This window comes from Pseudonaja textilis, chromosome 6 (genome assembly GCF_049901715.1).
Source record: "Pseudonaja textilis isolate UNSWEBS1 chromosome 6, rPseTex1.2, whole genome shotgun sequence".
In the NCBI taxonomy this organism is placed as follows: Eukaryota; Metazoa; Chordata; class Lepidosauria; order Squamata; family Elapidae; genus Pseudonaja; species Pseudonaja textilis.
In genome coordinates this window covers 9,116,411-9,143,631 of record NC_141995.1, presented here as the reverse complement: position 1 = coordinate 9,143,631, position 27,221 = coordinate 9,116,411, and the positions used below count along the sequence as shown (strand labels likewise).

The 27,221-nt window shown below is 36.8% G+C and overlaps 1 protein-coding gene across 3 annotated transcripts in view; it reads right to left on the bottom strand.

Moving 5' to 3' along the window:
- The window catches only part of BMP2K (BMP2 inducible kinase), a 57,544-nt gene that overhangs the window by 16,222 nt on the left and 14,101 nt on the right, over positions 1 to 27,221 (bottom strand). For 2 of the 3 annotated variants that reach the window (XM_026718927.2, XM_087935774.1), the window contains exons 2-14: positions 22,051 to 22,169; positions 19,577 to 19,682; positions 18,839 to 18,981; positions 16,120 to 16,241; positions 15,028 to 15,109; positions 14,228 to 14,360; positions 12,821 to 12,924; positions 11,520 to 11,599; positions 7,422 to 7,579; positions 6,593 to 6,762; positions 6,068 to 6,163; positions 4,871 to 5,052; positions 3,373 to 3,530 (exon numbers count right to left, since the gene is read on the bottom strand). In XM_026718927.2, the coding sequence (XP_026574712.2) occupies positions 3,373 to 3,530; positions 4,871 to 5,052; positions 6,068 to 6,163; positions 6,593 to 6,762; positions 7,422 to 7,579; positions 11,520 to 11,599; positions 12,821 to 12,924; positions 14,228 to 14,360; positions 15,028 to 15,109; positions 16,120 to 16,241; positions 18,839 to 18,981; positions 19,577 to 19,682; positions 22,051 to 22,169 (1,653 nt within the window). The remainder of the gene's footprint in view (positions 1 to 3,372; positions 3,531 to 4,870; positions 5,053 to 6,067; positions 6,164 to 6,592; positions 6,763 to 7,421; positions 7,580 to 11,519; positions 11,600 to 12,820; positions 12,925 to 14,227; positions 14,361 to 15,027; positions 15,110 to 16,119; positions 16,242 to 18,838; positions 18,982 to 19,576; positions 19,683 to 22,050; positions 22,170 to 27,221) is intronic. The other variant, XM_087935775.1, reaches the window with a different exon arrangement.

The following is a 27,221-nucleotide window of genomic DNA, read 5'->3' as shown; positions in this document are numbered from 1 at the left end:
ACTGCCTCAGCCCATTTTCTCTCTGGCTATAAGCCTGGCCATTTCTCAAAGTGCAAGAATAATATTTCAGAAGAGCCCAAATGTGAGAATTTCTTTCCTAGGTAGATCTGAGCTGTTAGCTGGATTCGGATTATCTCTTCTGTAAATCAAAGACCCATTTCTTTCTGAAACAACTGAAAATTAACGAAGAATCATTCTATGGGGTGGCAGTTTTGCCCATATGCTAATGCCTAACTTTTCAAACAACAAGATAGTATCTGCTATTTTTTTTTTTTTTGATCAGGATCCTTTTGTGAATGAAATTTCACTGAAGAGTAAAGGTAGAATTTTCAGAATCAATTTAAAACTTCCCCTATAAATATAAATGTCATTCAATAAGACAGCTATATCAGTTTTTAAAACAACTTAAAACAATATAATTTTTATCTGGTAAATATCCCCAGTGATCAAAGCCAGCTAGCCTGTACAAGAATCAAACAAATTAAGAAATAAAATATTCACAGAATCAACACCATGTAGGGATATAGAAAGCAAAAGACAATTGTAATTAAAATACACATTACAAAGAATAACATAAAACGTTTAACTTTCAAACTTCAATCACAGCAAATGAATATTCTCCATGCAAGACTTTTTCTTTCTTTTTTTTACCTAAGTCAAGTCTTGGGAAAATGAATTATACTTGTGTCCTTTGGTATTATTTCTCCTTTTCCACAAGAAAAGCAACTGAAAAAGAATTGGCATATTCCAAGAACTTCTATTGAGTACAGAAATGTTTCTCTGCTATATACAGATTTTTAAAACTTAACAGTATGATAACTAAATCATGATTACTGTATTATTATCTTTTGTTCATTCAGGATAATGCAAGAATGGATAATCAAAGTATCCTACTACACTGTTTATTCTATGTTTTAATTGAATCTACTATTAATTATACAGAAGTAAATTTAGAGACCTTTGCATTACAATGTCAGGAAAAATACTGGCATTTTATCTTAGTAGATTGTACTTATATGTACAAAAAGTGAGTTTGGAAGACAAAATTCTCATGAATATTTTTTTTTTTACAATTATATATTTCAATTTTATATCTTCCGGAAACCTCAGATCCTTATACTGTTTACAATCCAAAGTTTTCAAGCAATAATTCAGTTCACTTGTTTATCAAAATGGAATAAATTGCATTTATTTTCTTCAGTTACTTAGATAATTAAAGGGAAAAGAGGAACTTTGGAAGAAAAAAACTGGGTTTTCCAACATCATTGACCCTGATACTGTATTCATTATCAGTTATTTACTGTGGAGTTTGCTGGAACTGTACAAAGTGCAACAAGAATGCTATAAATCTATTGGGTTTATTTTAAATCCAATTCTTGCTTCAGGTCAGAATTGCAATTCAGTTACTAACAACACAACTTCCAATGGCTGAAATATAGTTTGGGGAATAATCTTCAGTTAATATCAATAGGTAGGGCCCAGAAAATAAATCTAGATCTAATTGTGGTTTGAAAAGCAAGAAATTTTCTGAAATCCTTTCAACTCTTACATATTTATTTACCCATTTATCATAGATTTCTTCCAGGGTGATTGAATACTTTATTAGTAATACTGAATTTTTATTGCATGCTCTTTAGGTAAGCAGCTCCAAAACAAATACCAAAATGTTGTAAGTTTCCAATACTATGAAAAGGACATTCCAGTACATAACAAAAAGCATTTGAGAAGAAGTTGAAACATTTATTCAGAGAAGAGGAGAAGCAAATGTTTTATCATGGCTCCTTCAAAGGAAAGCATTTTGAAAATTTACAGGATAAATACATTCCAAATAAACTGCAAAACAGTGCAAAACTATGATTTATAAAACTACTGCTTTCAACTTAATACATAGGTTTTTAATAAATTACTAAATGTTTAAAGCTTTCTGTTTGACTTTCTTGTACTTTTGCAAATCATTAAAAATTTCCCATTAAATCTACACGAAAACATTTGAAAAAATTAATCATAAAACACAACGTAATTTAAAATCCTATTATAGTTGATCCTCGTGTGGGTATTCTATTATATGAAGTTATCCAATTTTATCAAGTTGTTTATAAAGTTTACTCCTTGGCATGTTATAACTTTGTGGAAGATGAATAGATATTATAACTGATTCATTTTTAATTAAATAATTGTTTGGTTAAACCAAGTAAAACTCAGCATTCAATTTAATACCGGCATTTATCAAAGGTCCTGTAACAGTTTCTCTGTAGCCTTCCTGAATTTAGTTACATAGGTTAAATATACAGCAACACAGATATATTTTAACAAAGTGTTAAAACAGAGAATAAAAGACAATTAAATCTTTTAATATTTAAGGATTCAATTTAACTGTAATCTTTCAGGAGTCAGCCCATCTTGTTAATAATATGCCTATCAAAACTACAGCTCATAGGATGGTTGTTTCAATGACATTATCCATTATTTTAGCCACATAACAAAGAAAGCCCAGATTTAAGCTTCTTGGTTCACATGTGAAGAGAGAACGTTAGTTGAAGATTGTGTTAATTCTGGGATGCTATGTCTAAATTGGACCACGAGCCTTTCATGACAGTGATGTTTTCCATTAAAACAACAACCTGCATTATTAGTTTCATCACCTATATTTTGGCTAGGTTGTGATTTGCCTTTTACCAAGTTTAGAATCGATTTATTCTTCACAGCATTCTGCATTTTCTCCACAATTCATCTCCGCGAAAACAAGCAATATAGATAATATAGTAAGGGGAAGCAACTTCAAGTAAACACACTGGCTTTTGGACTTAAAGATATTTTATTCAAATATTGTTATTTAGAACAATAAAGCAGCCTTTAACATTAAGCTACTCAAAATACATTACAAAACATTAACATAATGTACTGGGTCATTTTTCCCCCTTTCAGGCACTTTCAAAAGGCATTTTCAGACCCACACGATCTCCTCTTTTGGTGTGCAAAAGAACAAAACTGCCAAGTGAAGCAATGCACAGTGCTAACTGGTATTCTGCAAGGTTACACAAGCATATGTTTTTTGCATTTAACATTCAAGTAATTATTCAACATACGACCCTGACGTTTTCTGTGGTTTTGCAAAATGTTAAATTTCTATTGCACACATTTGTGTGTGTGTGTGTGTGTGTGTGTGTGTGTGCGTGTGTGTGTTTGTGTGTGTGTGTGACAGAAAGACAAGTCACACAGTGGGTCTAGTTTTGCCCTCAAATGCTCAGAAAGAGTTCTCTCTACAACAGACTGTGCGGCCCTTGAACAAAACAGTCCCCAGCACTGTCATTGGTACCTAAAGAGCTTTTTACTTTTATTGTGAAGCGAAATAAGCCTTCAAGCGTCCCTTACTTGATCTCAGAAGGTCAAACTCCCTGTCCAACAGCTCCTCCTCTGTCAGGTTGGAGAAATTGTCTTCTCCAAAAGGGTTCCACCCAGACATATCAGGGGGGCTGCTGATGCTTTGTTTCGGATAGCTGGAAACAGACTCTGTGTCAGAGGAAGATGATCTGTAGGAATTGATTGAGAAAATGACTTAAGGTACTCTTCAGGCATATTTTAATTCACATTAAACATCATTAAATACAATGTGGAAAATTAAGTACGATGTGCCATTCCTGAAAGCTGATCTGACCGAAACCATCTTGGAGCTTCAGTGTTTCCACACCGGTGCTGAGGGATAGGGAAGGGGGAATTGAGATAGCTGGGACTTTGTAGCCAAAATAAACTACTTTCTCTTGGGAACCAAGGGCTTTCTCACACCTGGTCAGAGGAAGGAGGAGTGATGTCGCCAGGCAACCAGACAGAACTGTGATTGGATGTGACTGATTGTTTTGAGAAAGTGAAAAACTTTTAATTTAATTTTAATTAGGTAAAAACTGAAGGTTTCTGCAGTCTTCACCTGATCTGTGCCAATATGATATATCCAATAAAGCTATCCTTTGGGGAATCTACCTACCTCGGAGTTTTGCTTGCTATGACTTGGAACCCTGACATGATGTAGAACATGACCCTTGAGAATATGAAGCATTACAAAATGTTTTATTTTAGAATAAGATGCCCCCATTAAAATGGAATGATATCCTATAAATAACAGAGTGATAACATAAAAGGACACCTATATAGTTCATTTATTTATTAAATGTGTACACCTTCCATCTCACTATTAAGCAACTCTAGGTGGCTTGCAATGCCATAACCACAGTCTGGATGACTGAGAATCTCCATAGATATTTGCAATGCCATAAATAAGAGAATAAAACAATTAAAGGGTTAAAACATTGGGTATTAAAAGTTTAAAACATCAAAATTAAAATTAAAAAAGCAGATAAAAAGAACCAATACATAGATGGGGTGGAAGTGGGATCTTCTACTCATCTACTAGCTGCCTCCAAAATGGGATGCCCCCTTCAAGGCCCCAAGCCTGTTGGCAAAGACAGGTTGTCAAGCTGTCCCAAAGGTGCTTTTTCAAGAGGCAACTGGACTTTCTGGTTTTTCTTTCTGGTTTTTTTTTTTTTAAAGAAAACCCAAGGAAATCTGGTTGCCTCTTGAAAAAGCACCTTTGGGACAACCAGGACCTGGATGACTGGGAATCTCCATAGATAGATTGTCAAGCTTTTCTAGAAGGCCAAGAAGATCGGGGTGGATCTACCTCGAGGGGCAAGATATTCCAAAAGATGGAAGTCATGGCAACAAAGCTCTTTTTCCTAGACCCTGCCAACTGCAATTCCTTGGCTAACGGGATCCAGAGCTTGCCCCTTCTGCCAGATTGAGTGGGGTGGGCCAATCCCATTGGGGTGAGATGGTTCTTTAAGTACGGTTACTAATAACATGAGCTGAGGAAGCTTGCCTGTTTGCAGAATAAGGAGCATCCAGAGCTGCACCAACATGAGCTGGAAAGGATTTAGAATGAGAGATTAAGGCTGGTGAAAACTCCTGAGGAGAGGTAAGAAATTCAGGAGAACGTTTCGGTGGTGGCAACTGATTCCCAAGGACCTGTTGCTGTAGAAGAGCTTGTTGGTACTGCTGCATCTCAAAGGAGAAGAAGAAGAACGTCAGAACTGTAAAACTCTACCTCAGGTAAATCTTAAACACAAATAATCCCACCATCATGCCTTGTACAGAAAATGAACATCTTAACTGAATTAACACAAAAACACAAACATCTGGAATTTATACTGGCATTAATAAAACAAACAAGCAGTTAAAATAAATGGTAGGAAATGAAATCAGTTAATTAATAGTTACATAATTAGCACAATTAAATTATGCCGTCTATTCATCTAGCTCCACGTTATGATGGACATAAAATGATGTAGCGGGATATTCTTAGGGGAGGGAAAAAATATTCACCAAAAACTTACAATATTGAACAAATATTGCTGTTTTTGATGGGCATTTTCCCTGTTTCCAATATTTTTACTTCTGGTTTCCATCAAAAAATGCCCATGACCACTGAAAAAAATTGCCGAAAAAACAGGCCCAGGCACATGACTTACAACTGCAATGACTTACAACCATAATTCCAGGTTCAATTCTGGTTTTAAATCGAGGATTATGTCTACTTATTTTGACCAAAAAAACTTTAAAGACAAATTTTTTTTTCAGGAAGGATAAACAAATTGTCTATAATTACATTAACTATTATAGGAATTAAATAATATGGAAGGAAGTGAAAACTGAAGATGTAACATTTTCTTCACACATATTCACTGTTTCATAAGCCAAGATTTAAAAATGGCAGCACAGAAAAATAAGGTACCAGAAAAGGATATATTAATTAAGCAATCTCTTTAAGATGAGGCTCCAGTAAAAGCCACCAGATTTACTGTATATATTCTGAGTTTCATTTATTTACATAATACTGTTAAATTCACTCTCGATTCATTGGTTTGTTCCAGTGAACAATAAATGGTTTTACAAAACGTTTGTTAAGTAAAGCCTAATAAATTAGATGGAGTTAACCAGCACAATCAAACTATTTCTACAGTCCAAGTTTCCCTTTCTTAGCTAGAAGGGTTTTATTTGGTTTCCCAGAGTGATTTACCATAGCAGGATATGGAGAAGGAGTAGGCTGCTGCTGATAGACAGAGCGTATCAAAAGCTGCTGTTGAACGACATGCTGCTGCATTGCTTGCTGATACTGTAATTGAAAAAGAAAATATTTGCATAAATCACAAATGCTGCTCAATCAAGTGAAATTATCCACAAACAAAACTGTTTTGGGCAAAAAAATTTCAGGGGAAGCCACAAAGGAATTCTCAGTAATTGCTTAATCTTTATTGTGAACAAAACAGTCTCAAGATAAACTATTTGGGAGGGGGGGCGGGGGACTGGTGGAGAGGGCTGTCCTTACGCTGAGTTTCATATTCTCTACACTCCATACTCCACTTAAAAATGCTAGAAATAGCAAACACACACATCCCAAATTCAGAGCATTGCTAATCAAAAAGCATTCTGCGAAATGGTGAGGTTACAAGCTTGAAGTTTTAAAGAAAATAGAAAAAGGATTGGGGATTAATAAGGGATTAATTTTGAGGGATTACACATTACAGCTCAACCACAACGTTACCTGCTGCACATATGAATCATGGAGCAATTGTTGTTGTTGCTGTTGCTGATGTAAATGATGCAACTGCTGTAGCCTCCAGTCACCTTGTTGTAGTTGTTGCAATACTCTGTTTTGCTGTGGGGTTCCTGGCGATAATACGCTCTCGTGACCATTTCCAACCTTTGAAGCTCCTAGAACATTTTAAAATGCATATTAAGGAATTTATTTAACAGATGTTTTCCTCATGACTCCAACGGCCCATCCCCAAGCTCCGTAATACTCTTAGCATAGGAATAACAAACCTTTCCTGCTGCACTTTTCTATGGAATATTTTACTTGTTCTGTTTTGTTTATTTCTCCTTCAGCTAAGCCTTGACAAACTCTAACGAACCATTTATATTTTAGGGTATAGGTACAATTTTCAACTTTCCTATCCTAGTAAATTTTACATCTTAATACAGAACATTTTGACCAAAAAATCAAAATCAATTGAACATTTCCTGTAAACGTAACCCTGTTGTTGCTCACTTATTATTTGAAATGTAACATTATCTCCTGAAATATTAACAAGACTACATTTATTTTGGGATGAGTAAACTGTTTGCTACAAAGAATTTTTTAACTAGATGCATTGCTTTTTAAAACAATAACATGTTTTCACAACTCTGTGGTAGCAATTCTCCTCATACTGTGCTAAAATCCCTTTGAGCATAGGGAAAACCAACAATTGTTTGAGTCTTACACATTTATAACTGCTGATGCCTTCTAATTCTGGAATAAAATAACAATGATTTCTACTCGTTACCAAAAGAAGTTCTTTGCAGCTCACTGCATTAGTTTGAGAAATTACCTTTGTGTTCATTGTTAAAATCACCAGGAACTGGCACTTTTACTGGTGTGGCTGAGCTCTGAATTGTAAGTACACTAGAAGTGGCAGTGCTTGTATTGGCCTTTGGTCTCTGACGTGGTGCTATTGAGGTTTCTGTTGGTCCAATGGCATCTGTTATTCTAACGAAAGAAATCAAGAAGGAACTTTGTAATAATATTTTTTAAGCAATGTACAGTATATAATATGGGTGGTAAAAGTGTCTAGGAATTTCACAAATATTACTGAAGTGACAAATACAAGCTTCCCAACTCAGAATGTTTCTAATTTTAATTTAGTTACTTAGTTACTTATGTATTTTATATGCCACACATCTCACAGTTTTAACAACTCTGGGAGTCTTACAGCATAATACAAAGCAATTAAAAATTAAGGTAGACGTATTTGAGTCTTTATTTATTTATAAATAAAGACTCAAAAGCCAAGAGGACTGGCAACACAAGGGTGGGGATCTTTTCTCTAACCCATCAGCCACCCCCTGCATAGACAACCCTATTTGGGCCACAGACCTGCAAGCAGAACCAGGTTTTAAGGCTACTCCAGAAGGCCAGGAGTGTGGGAGGTTGAAATAGGCAGTTGCATCTTATTTGGACTACTGCTGAACACAGAGCTTCCATTAAAAACCACCCAAAAACTATAGCTGGTCCTGAGGCAGAGGTGACTTAATTCCATCTATGTCAAGGGTGTCAAACTCGCAATGGCACATTGTCGTCATGTGACGTATCGCAACTTTCCCCCCCCCTTTCACTAAACCAGGGTGGGCGTGGCCAGGGTGTGATGCATCTGGCCCGCAAGTTTAACACCCCTAATCTATGTGATACCTCTACTACACAAACTGCATTGATTGTTTGTTTGCTATTGGCTACAGTTCAAGCATCTATTAAGACCCGCTTGGCTGAGGGTCTGGATATCTACGGGATATCTCTTTCTATCCTTCTGGTAGGACCCAGCAGGATCACAGGTGCCAGAAGCAACAGGACTTCAAAGAGGGCCTTCTCTGTGGCCACCCCTACTTGCTGGAAGTGCATTGCCCAAAGTCCACAACCCTGCTGTCCTTTAAGAAAGCCTTAAAGACCTGGTTTTTTTTTTTTCAACAAGTCGTGAGCAAGGTGTAATTATCTAATTATTACGCCGTTCTCTAAGGTGGGTTCTTAATGATTTTTTGCTTGTGCATTTTAATATCGTTTTCAAAGTATATTTTATTGCACATTGCCTAGAGTTTCTGTGCTGCCTGAGACAGCTTACACACTTCAAACAAATAAAAATAAAACCATCTTTCCCTCTGTGAGACCAAGAAAGTGTGAATGGAAATAAGTGTTTCTTCAAACCATAACCAGCCTATTGTGTCTCAGTGCTGAGCCATGAAAACAAGGAATTACAGTTGAAGGGATAGAATAATCCTTATCACCAGCCCTTGTTTCACAAAAAGAGTATAGTACTCTGGCAAGGGAAGCATAGATAATTTCTTCTCTGTATCCCTTTTCAGCATCGTGTTATATTAATATGTATCATGTTTGGTTAAGAAGCATAGCAAGAGACAAAGAGAACTCTTTACCACTGCTTGTTTTTGTTTTGTTTTTTAAATCTTTTTTACTCTGAACAGTTTGAAAGAGAGTTTTAAAACAGAAAAGTGTTCTGGCTTCTACTCCTAGTCCTTATTATGTGAAAAACACATAAAAACCACAGGTTAGAAACATCTCAATTTAGTTAAAATTACGCAATACACAAACATCTTTATACTTTTTTCTAGGCCTTCAAAATTGTCCTTTGGCAGGCAGTGTGTCCATGTGCGTGCATACACGTGTACTGTATATTTAAGGGCATGTGTGTATATGTATACATAACATTGTATATTTATTCTTCACAATTATCACAAGAGGGCGCCTGTGTAATATGTTCTCTGAAAAAAACATGCAGTAATGACTTGGAATCCTGATTGTACCACTCAAGTTTACCTTCAAATGTACCCTAGTGCAGGGTTCTCCAAACTTGGCAACTTTAAGCCTGGCGGACTTCAACTCCCAGAATTCCTCAGCTGGCTGGGGAATTCTGGGAGTTGAAGTCCTCCAGGCTTAAAGTTGCCAAGGTTGGAGACCCTTGCCCTAGTGTGAGATAATTGAGTTTTTACAAAAAATAAACCATTGCACTAAAAAATGCAAAATCAAATTATTAACAATGGAAACCATTCAAGAGCAAATATTTGATCTTATAAATATACCAGATTATTTTTTAAATGGACAATCCTTGTCTCAACCACCCTTTCTCTCTTCTTATATACATGCAAGAGAACAAGAGGGAAAGGCAGAGGAAAATACGGGAGCTCCAAGATGCCTGGAGCAATACTGTGCTGGTGGGTGAGGAGATAACATGTCTGGACACAGGGATGCATTTAAATACAAGCCTGCTACTCGGCGATGCTAAGGGCAGTGGAGTAGAATTTAGTTTCTTCCCCTATTGCATCTGCAGAATGTTCACTGGCTGAAATCATGTCTTCCTACTTTAATGAGTAGCATTTTTATAAATAAAACCAGCCAAAACTTCATCGAATTTGGTAATGTTATCTGGAAAGTTCTAAAACCAGCGGAACTCACAAAAAAAGGCATAGGGTTCCTTGCGGTTTTAGCTCTCCCATTTGTAGATTTGATATCTTCCCTCTCCTGCCAGGTTAAACAGCCAAAAATAAAACGACTGGGGACTTGGATTCAAGGAACTGTCAATGTCTCTCTGTGAGAGGGGTGAATTCTAGCAATCTTAAAAGAGGTTGATCCATCCCCCTCTTAAGAGACCTGCTCTAAATCCATTAGTGCTGGACAGGCTGATGGATATAAATATTTCATCCTATTTCCAACTTTCACATTGAAGAGAAAAGTGGTGCAGCAACCTATTTGACCACTACTATATGTTCTAAAGTGGACAGATTCAACATCACTCACAATGGAGGAATGATTGTGAAGGGAATGGAACTTGCAGGAAAAGGCTAAGTTGACCATGGGAAAAAAAACCAAAACACTATCTACATTTAGGTCTGTCTGAAAATCCCCTTGTAGACTTTTTTGTATGGCACAGAAAAAAAATGCAAATGATTTGTGGTTTTGAAGATTAGGAAAAAATAGATAAAAAGTGAGCTTTTCTTTTTTGTAGCCACAAAGTAAGAGGTCACTTTGTAATCATACCTGTGTTTGCTGGAAAGAAAACTGTAAGTTTCACGAGAGCAAAACCCACCCCCTTCTGGCACTGATGAGGTTACCTAGTTTGGTAATGAAATGTCTGCAAGAGGACAGCCAAGCTCAAAGAGCACCAAGCACCAAGGACACTTCAACCTCTAGCTACAAATATTCTTTTCTCTTTCTAATCTTTTTTTTCCTGCACCTTTTTCTTTTTTCTTCTTTCCTTTATATTAGTTTTTGTTTACTTGAATACGCTCTTTAAAACTTGTAATATAATTAATATTAAAAAAAAAAAAGAAAGTAGCGGAGCAACAAAAACATTCTGGAAGAAGCATATTATCCAGAACTATCACAGTGTAGATTCAAGTCAAGACGGAGGGAGCGTGGCCGTCTTCATTTTATGGGACTATCTGGCAACCTTTGGCACGGTTAGCTACACCCTCCTCCTTCAGGGCCACCTACAAGGATGAAAGCGCTACAATAATGACAACATTGTTCCTGAGTGGGCAGGTTCTGACTATCAATTGTTGTAGAAGAGAAGGGGGGTCAATTCATGATGGGGGATTCTGGGCTTCATCCCTTTTAAAATCTACATGAAGCCAGTGGGAAATGGGCGATGCAGGGGAAGGATGATATGTGGAGAAACCAGCTTGGTTTCAACCCAAGCAAGAGCCAAGTGGCTAAAAAATGGCTGACCATTGTCTTGTACCAATCCTGATTCTGAATAGAACTATGTTCTACATGGAACTAGGAGCTTTCCTGGACTCACAGCACTGCCAGGGGAAATTGTGTTCAAGGAGGGAGCATCTATGGCCACAAGACAAAGCTCTGCATAACGGAGTTTAATAGTATGCCAAAAAGTGCACTGAATTATTAATACAGTTATTGCACTCACCTAGCTTTTATTTGGCTTTTCTTAGCAGCAGCCTCACTAGCTGTCAATGGCTCAGGAAGAGTTGAAGGGAGAGGAGAATTCTTGGAGAAAATAAGTGAGCAGGTTATTAATAGCTTTTTTAAAAAAATAGTAATAGAAAAATTTTTATATCACACCAACTTGAACATAATCACATTGCATACCAACAATAAAAAAGAGACCCATATGCAGTATTATCCATTCCATTTGGAGAACTGGGGATGCAGCCTCCTTGTGAGGTTTCAGAAGATCTCCGAAACCTTCTAAAACAGGGGTGTCAAACTCAATTTCATTGAGGGCCACATCAGGATTATGTTTGACCTTGGGGGGGGGCAGGGTGTGTGTGACCAGGATGTGTGTGGCCAGCTTGACATCACTCATGTCAGGGGCGCCTGTGGCGGCCAAGAACTCTGCCCGCAAAAGCGGGCTCCCGTGCTCCGCTTTCGGCTGTGATTGCCTCCCGCAACCCTCTGCCAGAGAAAATGGAGCTCGGGAGGTCTTGGGAGCTCCATTTTTTATGGTAGAGGTACTGCAGACCAGTTCTTTGCTGTTTCGAGGGCAGCCCCACAGGCCAGATCTAAGCACCCCGCAGGCCGAATCCAGCCTGAGGCCCTTGAGAATTTGACATCCCTGTTCTAAAGTATCACAAGAACACTATGTGCTATTTGAAGAATGACATAACCAGATTTGGGGAACAGCTATGGTGTGGCTACAAGCTGTGTCATATAAGGAAAGGCCAGACACCCCTCATCAACAGTGGAAAGAAGACGGCGAAAGTCACCTGAGAGCAGCAAGGCTTGCAGAATGCAGGACCACGGAGGTGGCTTTATGATCACATTGCTTAGTGATCATAGAAATTCCAGTCCCAATTACCGTTGTAAATCCAAAGATCACCTGTACAGTAGTATTCCGCATTTTTAACTTTATTTTTGTTGTTAAGAAACAAGGCCAGGTGAATAGCTCTTAACTTGGTCAATTATTTAATGACACAAGCATATCTTGGAAATGAGGCCAGGAAGTAGTATGTCAAATGCATTAAAAATGCATATTGCATTTGCTACGATCAATACAAGCATACATTATCTTATTCAGTAACTTCTAAAAATAAACTCTTCCCTTGTCAATACTACATTTGTTAAAAGATAATGGGATTTTTTTTTCAACAGAGGAAGATGAATTAATATTTTTTAAAGCAAACCTGATTACCAAACCCAATAAGCAAACCTTATTATTCTGAACAAGATGTACTATGTCAAAACAGGCACAAATATAAATGTGCTTACATTCATGTTTAAAATTGGACAGTCCTTTTTGGCAAGTTTAAAGGCAAAATAAGATACTTGAAAGATATCAGGTCTTCGCTCTTGATCTGGTTCAAGCATGTATCCTGTTGAGTACAGCAAATTAAATTATTAACATAAAAGTGAGAAGTCATTAAGGCAACCAAGTCTATTAAGAGTGAATAATTGATTTTATAGTTACCTCTGAGTTCTAATTACATTACTTTTTACAGATAAAAGAAGTATCATAGCAAGGTATGGGTGTTAAGAGAATTGAGTGACTGGATTGATTCCTCTTAATTGTCATTACAATATTTTATGTAATATTCTTACATCTATCCACACATTACACTGTGAACTTTGTACCAGTTTTACAAGAAAGCTACAGGATTGTTTTCTTTATAAATTAGATTTGGCTAATTTCATGCCTTCATAGCAGCTAAATTATTCTAAACTGCCTCAAAAAATTATTTTAATCACCATTTGGCACCACTGTAAATTTTATTTCAGGCCTAATTTATGGTACCAATTTTAACTTTCCACACCCATAAACTACCAAGGCTAGGTATTTTTGACTGCTGTATCTCCTATTTTGTCATTCTCGGGCAATTAAAACATCACATCAATTCTGCCTGGAAAATCATCATAATGTATATTTGATGAAGCAACTTTCCCTGAGATTCTTTACTTCTTAACCCTATTATTTTTTAGCTTCCAAAACTAGTCTCGTCTGTACTGGCCAGGATTAAGCTACAGATAATCAAAAATTTTAGTACCATTCCCTGCATAAACACTCTAGTAGGTGAATGTTTTTTTAGTTTGAAAACAAAGTGAGCCTACACAAAAATGAAGTATCACTTTTCATATATCTGTAATTTTTTCAGTTTATAAATTAATTGCATTTTTTAAAAAAGAAAAGTGGCTTGATAGGGATCAGAGAACTTTCTAAACTTATTTTATGGGTGGCAATCAATCATGTACAAAAGATTACATTAACTACGGTAAGCCATTGTTCAGAATTAGCAATGCTGTCATAAAATGTCAAAATAAATTTAGAGAGCCAAAAGAACGCTGCTATTCCAATATACCTAAAATTACAAATCTGTATTTTTTTTTTCTATTTATATTTGCAACAATAACTTTCCCTAAAAAGGGAGGGGGAAGAGAAAAGAAGGTATTAACAGGAATCAGAAGTCTGATTACACACAAATAACCATTGAAATCTAAGTATAATAAATTAGGACTACCTATAACAGATTTCTAAATGTAGAACTTTATCCAATTAAAGAACGGAGCCTTTGGATACATTAATTTCTTTTTAAAAAGTCGTGATAGTAACATGTTCTGCCTACATGTAGCAATTTAGTTTCACATAGACAATTTAGTTGATAAAATGTACCAATTACTTACTTATCAAACAATGCATACTGTGAGAATAACGTGAATTGTCTGGGATGGTAAAGCTTCCATCACAAATAGCAACCTGACTCTCACCAAAGGGAAGTGTGAAAAAGCAAAGTTTATACAGCAAGCAGCCAAGGGCCTGTTAAAAGAAAGGACATCATTATAGTATTAACTGAACTATAAACAGCAGACTCTACTTCAAAAGTTGCAATAAGTTTTGTTATCACAATTTCATATTGAACATATTGAACAATTGCTAGATATAATAATAAAACTTTTAAAACATGTTGTGTTACTAAGATAATTTACTAAAATAATTATTTAGCAGCAACTTTTCCTAAACTATAATTCTGTCAAATTTGTTCATTTTAAAAATACTTTTCTTGATTTTTTGCTGCTTGTGGCATAATGACAATTTATTCTGACGGTTATTTATTTTACCTCTACATCTTCAAAGTACACTTGTTCTAGTAAAAGTGCTATTGTAGTAAATAGTTTCCAAATGTTATGGATTAAATCCAATCAACTGTTTCTCTAAATTTAGTCATTAGAACAAATAAATAAATAAATAAATAAGATTCTTTTAAAATTATGTTCTACATTGAATTTGGCAGATTAAAAATGTCACCCATTTCATTTTTATCAATTGTCTAGATATGAGTTGGATTCAGACATTTATACGCAGCAGACTCACTGAAATTAAGAAAGATAACAGTAAACCTGAGTCTGGCTACTTCTAGATTCCTGTGATATAGTGATTTGGTCAGCACCTTTCTTCTTAATTCTTACAAAACTGTTTACCTTACCCAGATATCTGCCTTGGTTGTAATTGTTTTCCCTCCATAAAGGTTGATCATTTCAGGAGCTCTATATGACAATGTGGTATACCTTAAGGCAAATAATTTAGGATAAAAGTTAATCAAGTACAAATATGACTAGTGTAAACTGTTTTACAAACCCAAACTAGACAGCTATTGCACTCATAAAAGTACTTTAACATAGGGTGTTATTTATTTCATTTTTTAAAAAAATGATGGCACTCATTTTTCTCAGGGTGGTTGATAAAGAAATCAGACCTGGATATGCACATAAAATGTCTTGATTACTGATGGTTTGGCTTAGTTTTTTGCAACTGAGGGGTGCACACACAATAGCAAAGAGCAAAGGCACTCCACACAGACAGCAGAAGGAAAGGGATGCCAAAGGTCAGCTGGGGGCAGCAAGAGTGGCGGGGGGGGTGTCACAGAACCCAGAGTGGCCAAAGGGGCAGAGATGGCGGAGAGAAGCGGGGGTGGGGTGGGGGTGGATAGTTGAAGTGCATGCTGGAATTGTAAATGCAGACAAGTGCTTCAGTGGCTGTAACTCTGAAAAACAAAGCTATTTGTTTAGCACCACTGTAATTTCAAATGGCCATTGAATGGTCATTAAATGAGGGCTACCTATAACAGATTTCTAAATGTAGAAATTCATCCAATTAAAGAACAGAGCCTTTGGATACAGTGGTGTATTAGCCATTAAGCAGACTAAGCACCAAGCTCAAAGGGGGCACCACAAAAACTTCTACATAGTTTGTCAGTGCTTAGGGCACCAGTGAGACTTAATCTGCCACTGTTTGGATACGTTATTTCTTTTTAAAACATCGTGATATTAAAGCAGACACTGAGATTTCCAAACATTCTAAAGGTGCATTTTGTTATTGTTAAGATGCAGAAAACTACTCCCTTAAGATGTGCAACTTAATTAATATTAATGCAATATCAGGTTTTCAGTTCAATTGTATAGAATGTGAAGGATGTGTGCTTGTGTTTTATTGTTACACTTACAATGTACATTGAAGATGGCGATTAATTTCATTGTACAAGGTGCAATGACAATAAAGTAAAGTAAACTAAACTTACTTTTTAATTTCTTCTTCAACTCCGCTGACTCCATCTTTCTGAGGGTTAAGGAATTTATTAGTGGCACTGCCAAAGTCACAAAGGACATAGTTCCCACTATCATTCAATAAAAGGTTTTCAACCTAAAAGAAAACAAACATCGATTTACAACAAAAACACACACAAACACCAAATATAGTTCTAATAATTTTCAAGCACTTTCACTTAGCTGCTTGAGTTAGAATGAAGAACTAAATATTATTATTACTTTAATTCCCCCAAGTAAAGATTTATACACTGTATTATAACATGCACTAAAGTCCACACCGCAAGAGTAAAGCTCCATATATAATAGAGTTAACAAGCAGCTTGCAATCAGCTTGCCAAACATTCTGCCCCCAAAAGAAATGAAGAAGACTGGCTATGTATCAGGAGGCAGATCTTTTCAGTAGAAGTCCTTACCGAATGTGCTCCTCCTGGAAGCCTGGTTCCCCCCTCTATCCTACATGTTCTTAGAATGCTATCCTTTCTCAGCACTACTTCAGAACGTCCAGCTGTTCACCTAGTATCATTATTATTATTATTCTAATTTATTGAAATTATTGTACTGTTGAACTACTGAGATGCATGCTACCCAAAGTCAATACGATTTGGGCAGTTTATGAATTTTTGTAAGTAAATGGAGGGAGATACAGTGGTAGATACAAACTTAAAATAACTAGGAATGTCCTGACTACAAGAACTATTAACCAGTGAAACAGCCTGTCTTCTGAAGTCATGGATGCCTTGTTATTGAAGGTTTCCAAACAATGTTGGACAGTATGGGATGACATAAGGATTCCTGCCGTGGGCAGAGAGGACATGATTAGAGGGCCTCCAAGGTCCATTCCAAATTATATTATTCTATGAAATAAAATAAATATTGAATAGCAATTTCCACAAACCACATCCAGCCTGCGGCTGTGCTTTAGAAAGTACAAGTTGGTCTACTTCTGTTATTTATTAATCTGTTTGAACACAGTTTAATATCTGTGTCCCTATATATAAGCTCTTAACTAGCCTCCTCCTTACTAAAGATAATACCTTTATACTTATCAAAGACACTGCAATGCTATTATCTAAGTTTAGCTGCCCAAATAGTATGTCCTACATGTGCATGTTTTAAGTGCATTGTGATCTACTCAAGAACATAAGAGAGAATTAAGAGCAGTGTATAACACCAAAAACATAAAATTATAGCAAGTCAAAATAACTTAAGTCTTTTGTTTTCACATGATCTCAAACTCAAAAACTGCAGAAGAGCCAGTTAAACAAATCAAATCAGTAGAGATTCTAAGATTAAAGTTTAGGTTATGGATTATTTACAAAGATTAGAAGTGCATGTATGCATCTGTATATGTTCTTTAATGCTTGTTGACTGTGGGACTTTCCAAGTAACTCTGAAACTGTTTACAAGATTGTTATATAGAATTTGAGGAGATTTCACAGTGTTGTTTCAGCTTACAGAAGACTAAATTGTGAGTTTAGAGAAGGAAGGGAAGAAGCATTTTCACATGTGTTGCTCAGCATCTGACAGGGTTGGTGCTGAATGCAGTTCATATGTGCGTGGAGAGGATACTTGATACTACCACAGTACATAAAGAAGAATTTACTAACAATAAGAGGCCTTGAATAGCCTGACTCAGAAAGTGGTAAATTAGAGTGGGAAAAAAGGGCAGGATGCCATAGGTTTCATAATGTATTCTTGCTGGAACAGATTACCTCTACAATCCCTTCCAACCAGAGGTGGACTTCAAAAACTTTAGCAATCGGTTCTCTGCCCGGATGCTAGGTGGGCGTGGCCATGGCGGGTGTGGCCTATTCGGCTTCCTGCACCACGGTGGGAGGGGTCATTTTCACCCTCTCCGAGCTCCAGAGGCTTTCCTCAAGCCTCTGGGAAGGCAAAAATGGCTTCCCTGGATTCCAGAGGTTTAAAATATAAGCTATAGCTATTTCAGAATTTCTCTGAATAGCACTGTTTAACAGTAAACCCACAAATATAATCATACCCAATTTATTATCAATTTGGCTTCCAATCTATTAAACTACTGAAGAAAGGAATCAGGGTTTAAGTTAAAGTTTGCTGTAAGATAAATAAAATAAAATAAAATCTTATCCCATAAGTAATCCATTACAGTAAACCCAAAATTTTCAAGCATTTTACACAAAAAGGACATACCTGAAACAAGTGGTAAATAATGATTATAGTATTTCCACAAGACTTCCCTAATTAATATTACTACCTGTTTCAAAACAGCAGTTCAAACTATTCTTTCTTTTCGACCTCCATTCAACTGAACTTCCAGCTCAACTTAAGGAGCCAGGATGAAAAAGAAATAATTATTCTAAGATAATTTCTTAGATCTCATCCAGCAAGTTGAGCATAGTCTCAAACCAAACCAACCAAAAAGGATGTAATAACAGGGTTTTTTAAAGGCACCATCTATCTCAACTTGATTAAGACTCTGAACTTAGAAAGAAAACATGGCTATACTGAGACTCTATTTGTTTGTTTGAAACATTTATATAGTCATCCATTTTATACAAGAATTAAAATATTGATAGTAAAAGCTAAAAAACTGTATTAAATAATGCCATAAGCAGATTAAGGCAAAGATAATGAATGAATAAATAAACTAATCCATATAATTATTCATTCATAGACAGGAACAGCATGGATTTCAGTCACAATTTTTCTCACCTTCAAATCTCTATGAACAATGGGAGTTTTGCATTGGTGCAGCCTAGCAACAGCTTCACAGGCATCACAAAAAATTCTTAGCACTTCTGATTCAGTAAAGCCCGTTTGTAATCTCTGGTTCATCTGATTCACTATTTGCCCAGCTAGAGAGAAGGAATAAAAATAATACATAGCAGACTGGATTCAATTCTGTAAGATTGGAAACATTAAATATTCAAAACCCTGAAATACTTAACACAATGCTGCTTTTCAAAATAAAAGTTTAGATGTCATCTATTATTTATCAGAGATAAATACTAAGAATACAGTTAATGTAAGCATTTCATAATAACAAATTGAATCAAAATATTTTTATTTAATTTTAAATGGCAAATTAGCCGGATAAAAATAAGTCTCAGTTTAGGGATAATAAACTGCAGTCCAAGCATAAATAACAAAATTAATTGCACTGCATTGGAGAAAGTATCTTCTGCAGATCAACCTAAAATACTGATTCTAAATGAAATGTGCTCTGAATATTTCATATAGCCCTAACATATGAGTGATCACTGTCGTTTTTGTACCATTTTTGCTTTCTAACAAGAAGCAACAAAATGGAGGAACATTAGCAAATAAGGCTGGCTGTGGATAGTCTATTTCACCTTGCAGTAACTATCTCCAAAGCTGCTATAATTTTGTCCAAAACACTGCATGCTAGCCAACTATTTTTGTTATAAAGATGACAAAAAATGTACTTACCGCGACAATATTCCATTAAGATAAGCACTTCCCACACATTATCACTAACAGAATTGACAGCACAATCCAAATACCCTACAATGTTCTTGTGCCCAGACAGTTCTTTCTGTAAAAAAGAGAAACATTCTTAAGTATAAAGAAAAAAAAAGAATACGCTAACTTTTAATTCTACTGCAAATTTTCATTCAATGCAAACTATTAATCATCAGTTAGTTATTTTATGATGTATTAGACATTTTATAAGTATCCATTTCTTGTTATTATCTTGAATACAGAATCTCACCAATGTACTATCTGGAAAAGTTTAATCTCTTCTAAATAAACCTATGAAACTCTTTTTGTGTTTTCTATTACTGGCTTAGAATCATTAAATTATTTAAAGCTTATTCAATATGATCTGGCAAACAAAACATGAGTTTGAGGTTTTATATAGAAAGCCAGGTTAAAGGGGAAACAAGTTGGATAAATATTAAAGCTTTTATACAAATTAAACTGTATTTCCTATATTCTTTTTGAAAGTGATCTATTAGTTAGGAATGCACAGCATTTCAAAATTGACTCCGGAGAGATGTTTAAAAGTACACTGCTCAAAAAAATAAAGGGAATACAAAAATAAGACATCCTAGATCTGAATGAATGAAATATCCTTATTAAATACTTTGTTCATTACATAGTTGAATGTGCTGACAACAAAATCACACAAAAATTATCAATGGAAATCAAATTTAGCAACTCATGGAGGTCTGGATTTGGAGTTACACTCAAAATTAAAGTGGAAAATAACACTACAGGCTGATCCAACTTTGATGTAATGTCCTTAAAACAAGTCAAAATGAGGCTCAGTAGTGTGTGTGGCCTCCACGTGCCTGTATGGCCTCCCTATAATGCCTGGGCATGCTCCTGATGAGGTGGCAGATGGTCTCCTGAGGGATCTCCTCCCACACCTGGACTAGAGCATCGCCCAACTCCTGGACAGTCTGTGGTGCAATGTGGCATTGGTGGATGGAGCAAGACATGATGTCCCAGATGTGCTCAACTGAATTCAGGTCTGGGGAACGGGCGGGCCAGTCCATAGCATCAACGCCTTTGTCTTGCAGGAACTGCTGACACACTCCAGCCACATGAGTTCTAGCATTGTCTTGCATTAGGAGGAACCCAGGGCCAACTGCACCAGCATATGGTCTCACAAGGGGTCTGAGGATCTCATCTCGGTACCTAATAGTAGTCAGGCTACCTCTGGCGAGCACATGGAGGGCTGCGCAGCCCCCTAAAGAAATGCTACCCCACACCATTACTGACCTACTGCCAAACCAGTCATGCTGGAGGATGTTGCGGGCAGAAGAACATTCTCTACAGCATCTCCAGACCCTGTCACGTGTGCTCAGTGTGAACCTGCTTTCATCTGTGAAGAGCAGGGCACCAGTGGCGAATTTGACAATCTTGGTGTTCTCTGGCAAATGCCAAACGTCCTGCACGGTGTTGGGCTGTAAGCACAACCCCCACCTGTGGATGTCGGGCCCTCATACCACCCTCATGGAGTCTGTTTCTGACAGTTTGAGCAGCCACATGCACATTTGTGTCCCGCTGGAGGTCATTTTTCAGGGCTCTGGCAGTGCTCTTCCTGTCTCTCCTTGCACAAAGGAGGAGGTAGCGGTCCTGATGCTGGGTTGTTGCCCTCCTACAGCCTCCTCCACGTCTCCTGATGTACTGGCCTGTCTCTTGGTTGCACTTCCATGCTCTGGACACTACACTGACAGACACAGCAAACCTTCTTGCCACAGCTTGCATTGATATGCCATCTTGGATGAGCTGCACTACCCGAGCCACTTGTGTGGGTTGTAGACTCCGTCTCATGCTACCACTGGAGTGAAAGCACCACCAGCATTCAAACGTGACCAAACCATCAGCCAGAAAGCATAGGAACTGAGAAATGGTCTGTGGTCACCACCTGCAGAACCACTCCTTTATTGGGGATGTCTTGCTAACTGCCTATGCTTTCCACCTGTTGTCTATTCCATTTGCACAACAGCATGTGAAATTGATTGTCAGTGTTGCTACCTAAGTGGACAGTTTGATTTCACAGAAGTGTGATTAACTTGGAGTTACATTGTGTTGTTTAAGTGTTACCTTTATTTTTTTGAGCAGTGTACATTCAAGCACAGTGTACCTATCTTCTATTTGTAGAACTCTACAGTTCTACAAATGCAAATTGTCCAACCCTCCCAGATAACACTAACTGTTGAAATGAAATGTGGAATGCTACAACCCACAAATAAACTATTTTTACAATAAACTGTATTTCTATAATTTAACCACAGTGATTTCGTCATATCAAAGAACCACATTTCAACACAATGAAAACAAATTCGAACATTAGCTTACAGACTAATGCATCATTTCTAAACTATACACACCCATTATACACACCCACATATATATACTGTACATACAACACAAAACTTATATCAACTTACCATTATTGTTATTTCCCTTTTGCAGATATTGAGGTCAGGCACATTATTTACATACATTCTTTTCAATGCACATCGAACTCCACCATGAGTACGCACAAGAAGTACCGTGGAAAAGCCACCTAGAAGAACAATAGTGCTATGAATAAGTTCATCTTTTTAATATTAAGAAGCTAAAAGTTTATTTCCTAAAAAATAATTCAAATGATTACTGATATTCTTGAATGCTTCCATTTCATAGAACTACGTGAAAAACTGCAAACAGAATTATGCAGTAAAGGACAAATGCCCATTATTTTCACATTTCAGAAATTTGTTTATTTAGAAAGAAGGAATTAGGTTGAAGCAGTCTGATGAATCCAAACTTGGAAAACCAACGTATCAAAATAATCAAAGAAGGAAATTTTATTCAAAAAGTAACTATTACTGTAAATTCCGCTACTTCACAGAAACTTCTGCAAACATGCTGTGAAATATCAGAACTTTTGTTTCACAGAATGGTTTATACAGGGGCAAACAGTTTTAGAAACATTTAATGACACAGCTGAAGTTAATACAAACTAGAAAAACAAATTTCATATGAAATCCTGATATAGCATACTCAACAACTTTAAGTTTGAAATTTTTGTTCTACAATACAGCTTTTATATAATTACCAGTTTTAAATATTTATCTAGTTCAATATTCCTTATAAACCACCTTTTAAATACTTCTTCCAGTTTTCTCGCCATCAAAAGCAAATCCTTTCTGAATTTAACCTTAATGTTTTCTTAACTGTAAATCATCCATAGTCATCTAAGCGAGACAGGCTGTGTAGAAATGCGATAAACGGGATGGATGGATACATGGAGTTCCCGAGATATCATATCACTTACAAGATGAGCAACGTCTCATGACTCACTTTGAAGTTACAGCGATTCTGAACAAAAGGACTTACAACCGGTGCTCAAAGTTACGGCCATTAGTGTCCCCACTGTCACATGATCAAAATTTGGGCACGGTCCACTCACACTTTATGATTGCAGGGGTGCTGCCACTCCCCCTCATTTGCCAATCTAACCCCAATCTATGCCCTTTTGGCTCCTTGCACTCCATGCCCCAACATCCTATCTGACTTTTATCATCTTCTTGCTCTCACTACTGACCAAGCATGCGCGCACTGTCTGGTCCTCCGCAAGGCAGCTGTTGGCCACATGAGGTTTGCTTCCCGAGGCTGCACAGGTGGTTTCCTTGCAAGACCTGGAAAAGAGGACCTCTCGTGGTTTCCTTACAAAAGGGCATGATTTCTCAGCAGCAGGAGGAAGAAAACAACAAAGCTCATACAGGATAGTGGAGCACATGGTGGGTAGGGGTCTCAAAGTGCAAGGTGATGGTAACAATTGCAGGTGGGACTGGGCTGACTGTGGACAGCCATACCCGATACTTCTGCCTCCTATTTGCACCACATTAACAACCCGGTTAGGTGGGTAGGACTAAGAGGCAGTGACTGGCCCAAAATCACCCAGCCGGCTTTCATGACTAAGGAAAGCCTAGACTTCTGGTCAGCATCTTAAACACTGTACACCAAACTGGCTGTCATTTCGTGACATGTGTCAGAATGCAGATTATATTAACACTAACACATATGCTAAAACACCTAATTATTCGTCAAAAGAACTTTTGCAATAAACAGTAGCTTTTCTAAGAACTGACTCTGTAGCAAAGGAATAGTCCAGCAGCACAGAAGACTGAATATTTCAAGGTTATATGTTCTCCCATAGCGTTTCAATTTAAACGACCAATACTGTATATATATATTTTTTAAAAAAACCTGGGTCACTATTTTCATCATCACTGAGAAACCAACAAGTTTCTATTAAAGTCTGAAACTACCGAAGCACAGATTCAAGCAAGTATTTTTTGCCATTAGATGGCAACATATCCAAACACCTTTTAAATCTATCACTGTTCCAGATAGTAAACTGTAATAACCTAAAGAATGTCACTGTACTGATGTTTGATTATTTCCAACACTGTATTTATTCAAGATTTTTTATGATTGATAGACCAATTGTGTATAGAATTATATAAGAAAAGTTGTTGACTAGATAAAAGCAAAATGTGAGAATAAGACTTGCAAGTCTTCTATTCCACAAAAGTAGTCACTAAGCATCTGCGGGCATGTTCATAGCCTTAAACTCTTATCACTGTAAAACCTTGTCAAAAATGCCATGTTTTATGTAGGAAGCACATAACCCCCTTAAATATACTTAAAATATCAGTTAAGTCTACTTAGATTTTACACACGAAGTATGCCACCCTCTCCCTAGCTACTGCTTACTCCATAACAAATTCTGAGACTATGCTATTTAAAGCTCCTATATTTTTAAGAGATTCTTTTTATTAAATATCTTTACAGCAACAAACCGTGCTTTGCAGAACTTCAACTTTAAAGGCAAAAAAGTGTTTCAGTGTATGTGGGGATTCAAAAATTGCATCTCTCTGCAACTTCTTCTGTTCTTCTATAATCAAGCACAAGTAGAAGTGTGATCTGGAGGGGGAAAAAGCACCTGAGTTGCAGACAGGTGCTACATTCCAGACAATCTGAAGAATATTTTGCACCACACAGCCTTAGAAACAGCCAAAGCACCAATATGTTTTATTCCCATTCCAAATGAAGTTTCAGGGAGATTCAGTTAACTAAAACTAGCCCCATTAGAGTGACCCTAGCAAACAAGTTTCAAAAACTCAACAGTGGGATTTTGAAACTGCATTCCACAGAAATATGGATTATTGAGAAATATTTTTCTCCAGAACTCCAGGGTTCAAAAGAGTGCAGAGAAACATTTCGAAGGGACCAAGAGAAAAAGGATATGAAACTCAATCTTCAACTTACTTTTTAGGAGTGTCCATAACAATTTTATTATGTAGAGATTTTTTTTCCTTTATTGTTTTTAATTCTCGCTAAAGTTGGGTGGAGGAACCTCTTCACAACAAACAGTGGAGGGCGGGGGAAAGTCATTTCTACATGAAACTACAGTATGCCTTTTTTTCTTGGTTCCTTGCAGAGAGTTTCCCCCCGTTAATTCTATTGGACCCATTTAAGTCCTTGTAGAATCCTAGTTTTCACAGCCTAAAAAAAATTTGAACACATTTTCTTCACATTAAGATTATATGGTATTTCAGATAAGATTCCAAAAAGTTGCTTTGGAGCAGACTGGAATGGGAATAAAGCACCTATCTGCAACCTTTTAAAACAGATGCCTCTCCTTCTGAAATGGCGTGGCTATCACGCAATCCCAGAAACAACGCAAGACAGAAGTCAGTTGTGTATTTTAAAACACTTCTTTGAATCAAAGCTAAATCCTACATACAGTACAGTATATTTAGAGTACAATGCAGAGATCATGGACAAGTCTCTGCAGCTTTCTTGGGAAGGGTTTTCCGAAGTGGTTTGTCACAGCCTCCTTCCTAGGGCTGAGAGAAAGTGACTGGCCCAAGGTCATTCAGATGGCGCAAGGTGGCACTAGAACTCACAGTCTCCCTGTTTCTAGCTTGAAGCTTCAACTACTACTGCAAACAGGCATTGTCAGAAGGAGCTTATAAATGCTAGTAAATTCAAGCCATATCGACATTTTTTCTGTCTATAAAGAATTATAGGAATTTCACATCCTAAAATTTATTGATCACCCACCCACCCTCACCAGTGTTTTCTCATCAATGCTGCATTCCAAAATAATTCCTGTGTATACAGTTTCTAAAGAAGTAACTATTTATCGTTAGATCTTTTACAGAAAGAAGGGACTTACAGAGCTTTAATAGACTAAGTTTTATTTTATTTGAATTTTTGTTATCAGAAGTCCACCTTATGTGTGGTGGGTTCCAATGCATAAAATTTTATAACATAATACAGTTGTTAAAATGTAACATAGCGTGTAGTTTTCAAAAGTGAATAGATTCTAAATCTTTCAACTTATATCTTCCTTCTTTTCATGTGAGTCCCCAGTTTCTTTAATTTTGCTACCTTAATTCACTTAATTTACATTTTTGAAAAACTGGAAAAGTTAGTTTGGCAAAAAGGCATTTTTCAAAATCTTACACTACGTTTTTCTTTTTATATTAAAATGTATAGTATACAAATTCCTCAAAAGGGCTAGCCCCTGAAAACAGAACAACATTAAAATCATTTTAAAATACAAAAAGAACTTTAAAAATTCAGAATACTCGTATGGAATTCTCTTTTCCCAGAGAAGATGCCTCACCCACTCTCTTGGGCTTTTATAAGCTATTCAAAATGGTCTTACTCTACTGTGTCTTTGACCCAAATTGAATGGGGGCATCACTCTAGTTTTTAAAAGGAATGTTAATTGTTTAGTTGTCTTGTTATTTCTTTTAGCACTCACTGACAGAGTCCACTGGAATTGGGGCAGCTTAGAAATGCTGCAGATTGAATGTGTTACTGTCAAGCAGACAGAAATCACAGAGTAAAATGTAGGCTGCAGCTTTCCTAAACAGGAAGGTCCTTGCCCCCAGCAAAAGATGGCCTCAAAAAATGCAACTGTGTCTCCGAGGGAAGAGGGTTCCATCATTTAAGAGTACTCATAAGTTATTTTCCCTTTATCTCCACTATAACTCCACAATAATTGGGGACACAGGGAAGGGCCAGTCCAGTCAGATCTTAAGCTGCAGAAACACTGACATGGACAAAGCAGCCTCTGTGTAGAGAGTGCAGAAAATGGTCTTGATGGAGACAGGGCAAAGCAATGATCATGCAAACTTAGTTACTCCAATACAAAGATATTTAGAAAACATTTAAAATAGGCACTTCCCTAATTCATTTGAAGACAAAAGGACAAGGAGAAGCACACTGAAACTTGCAAGTTTCTGTTACTGTTGTACAGCCATTCTAATAAAATCAGTTTTAGGCCTAAGTGACATCTGTTTGTTGATCTGGATTACCTTATAAGACTGACGCTCTACAATGTCATGAAGTCCTGAACTATGCTAGAAACAAAACTAGTCATGAATACAATCCTCACGGGGCAATGTGATCTTGCCGCTGAAAATCCATTAAAATTCTCACTGCCATAGTATGAATCAATCATAGTTTACAAAGATTCTTCAAAGATTGTTAACCATTTTTTTCACTGCTGTTGTACCTTTAAACAGTCACTAAACAAAGGGTTGTACAGGTG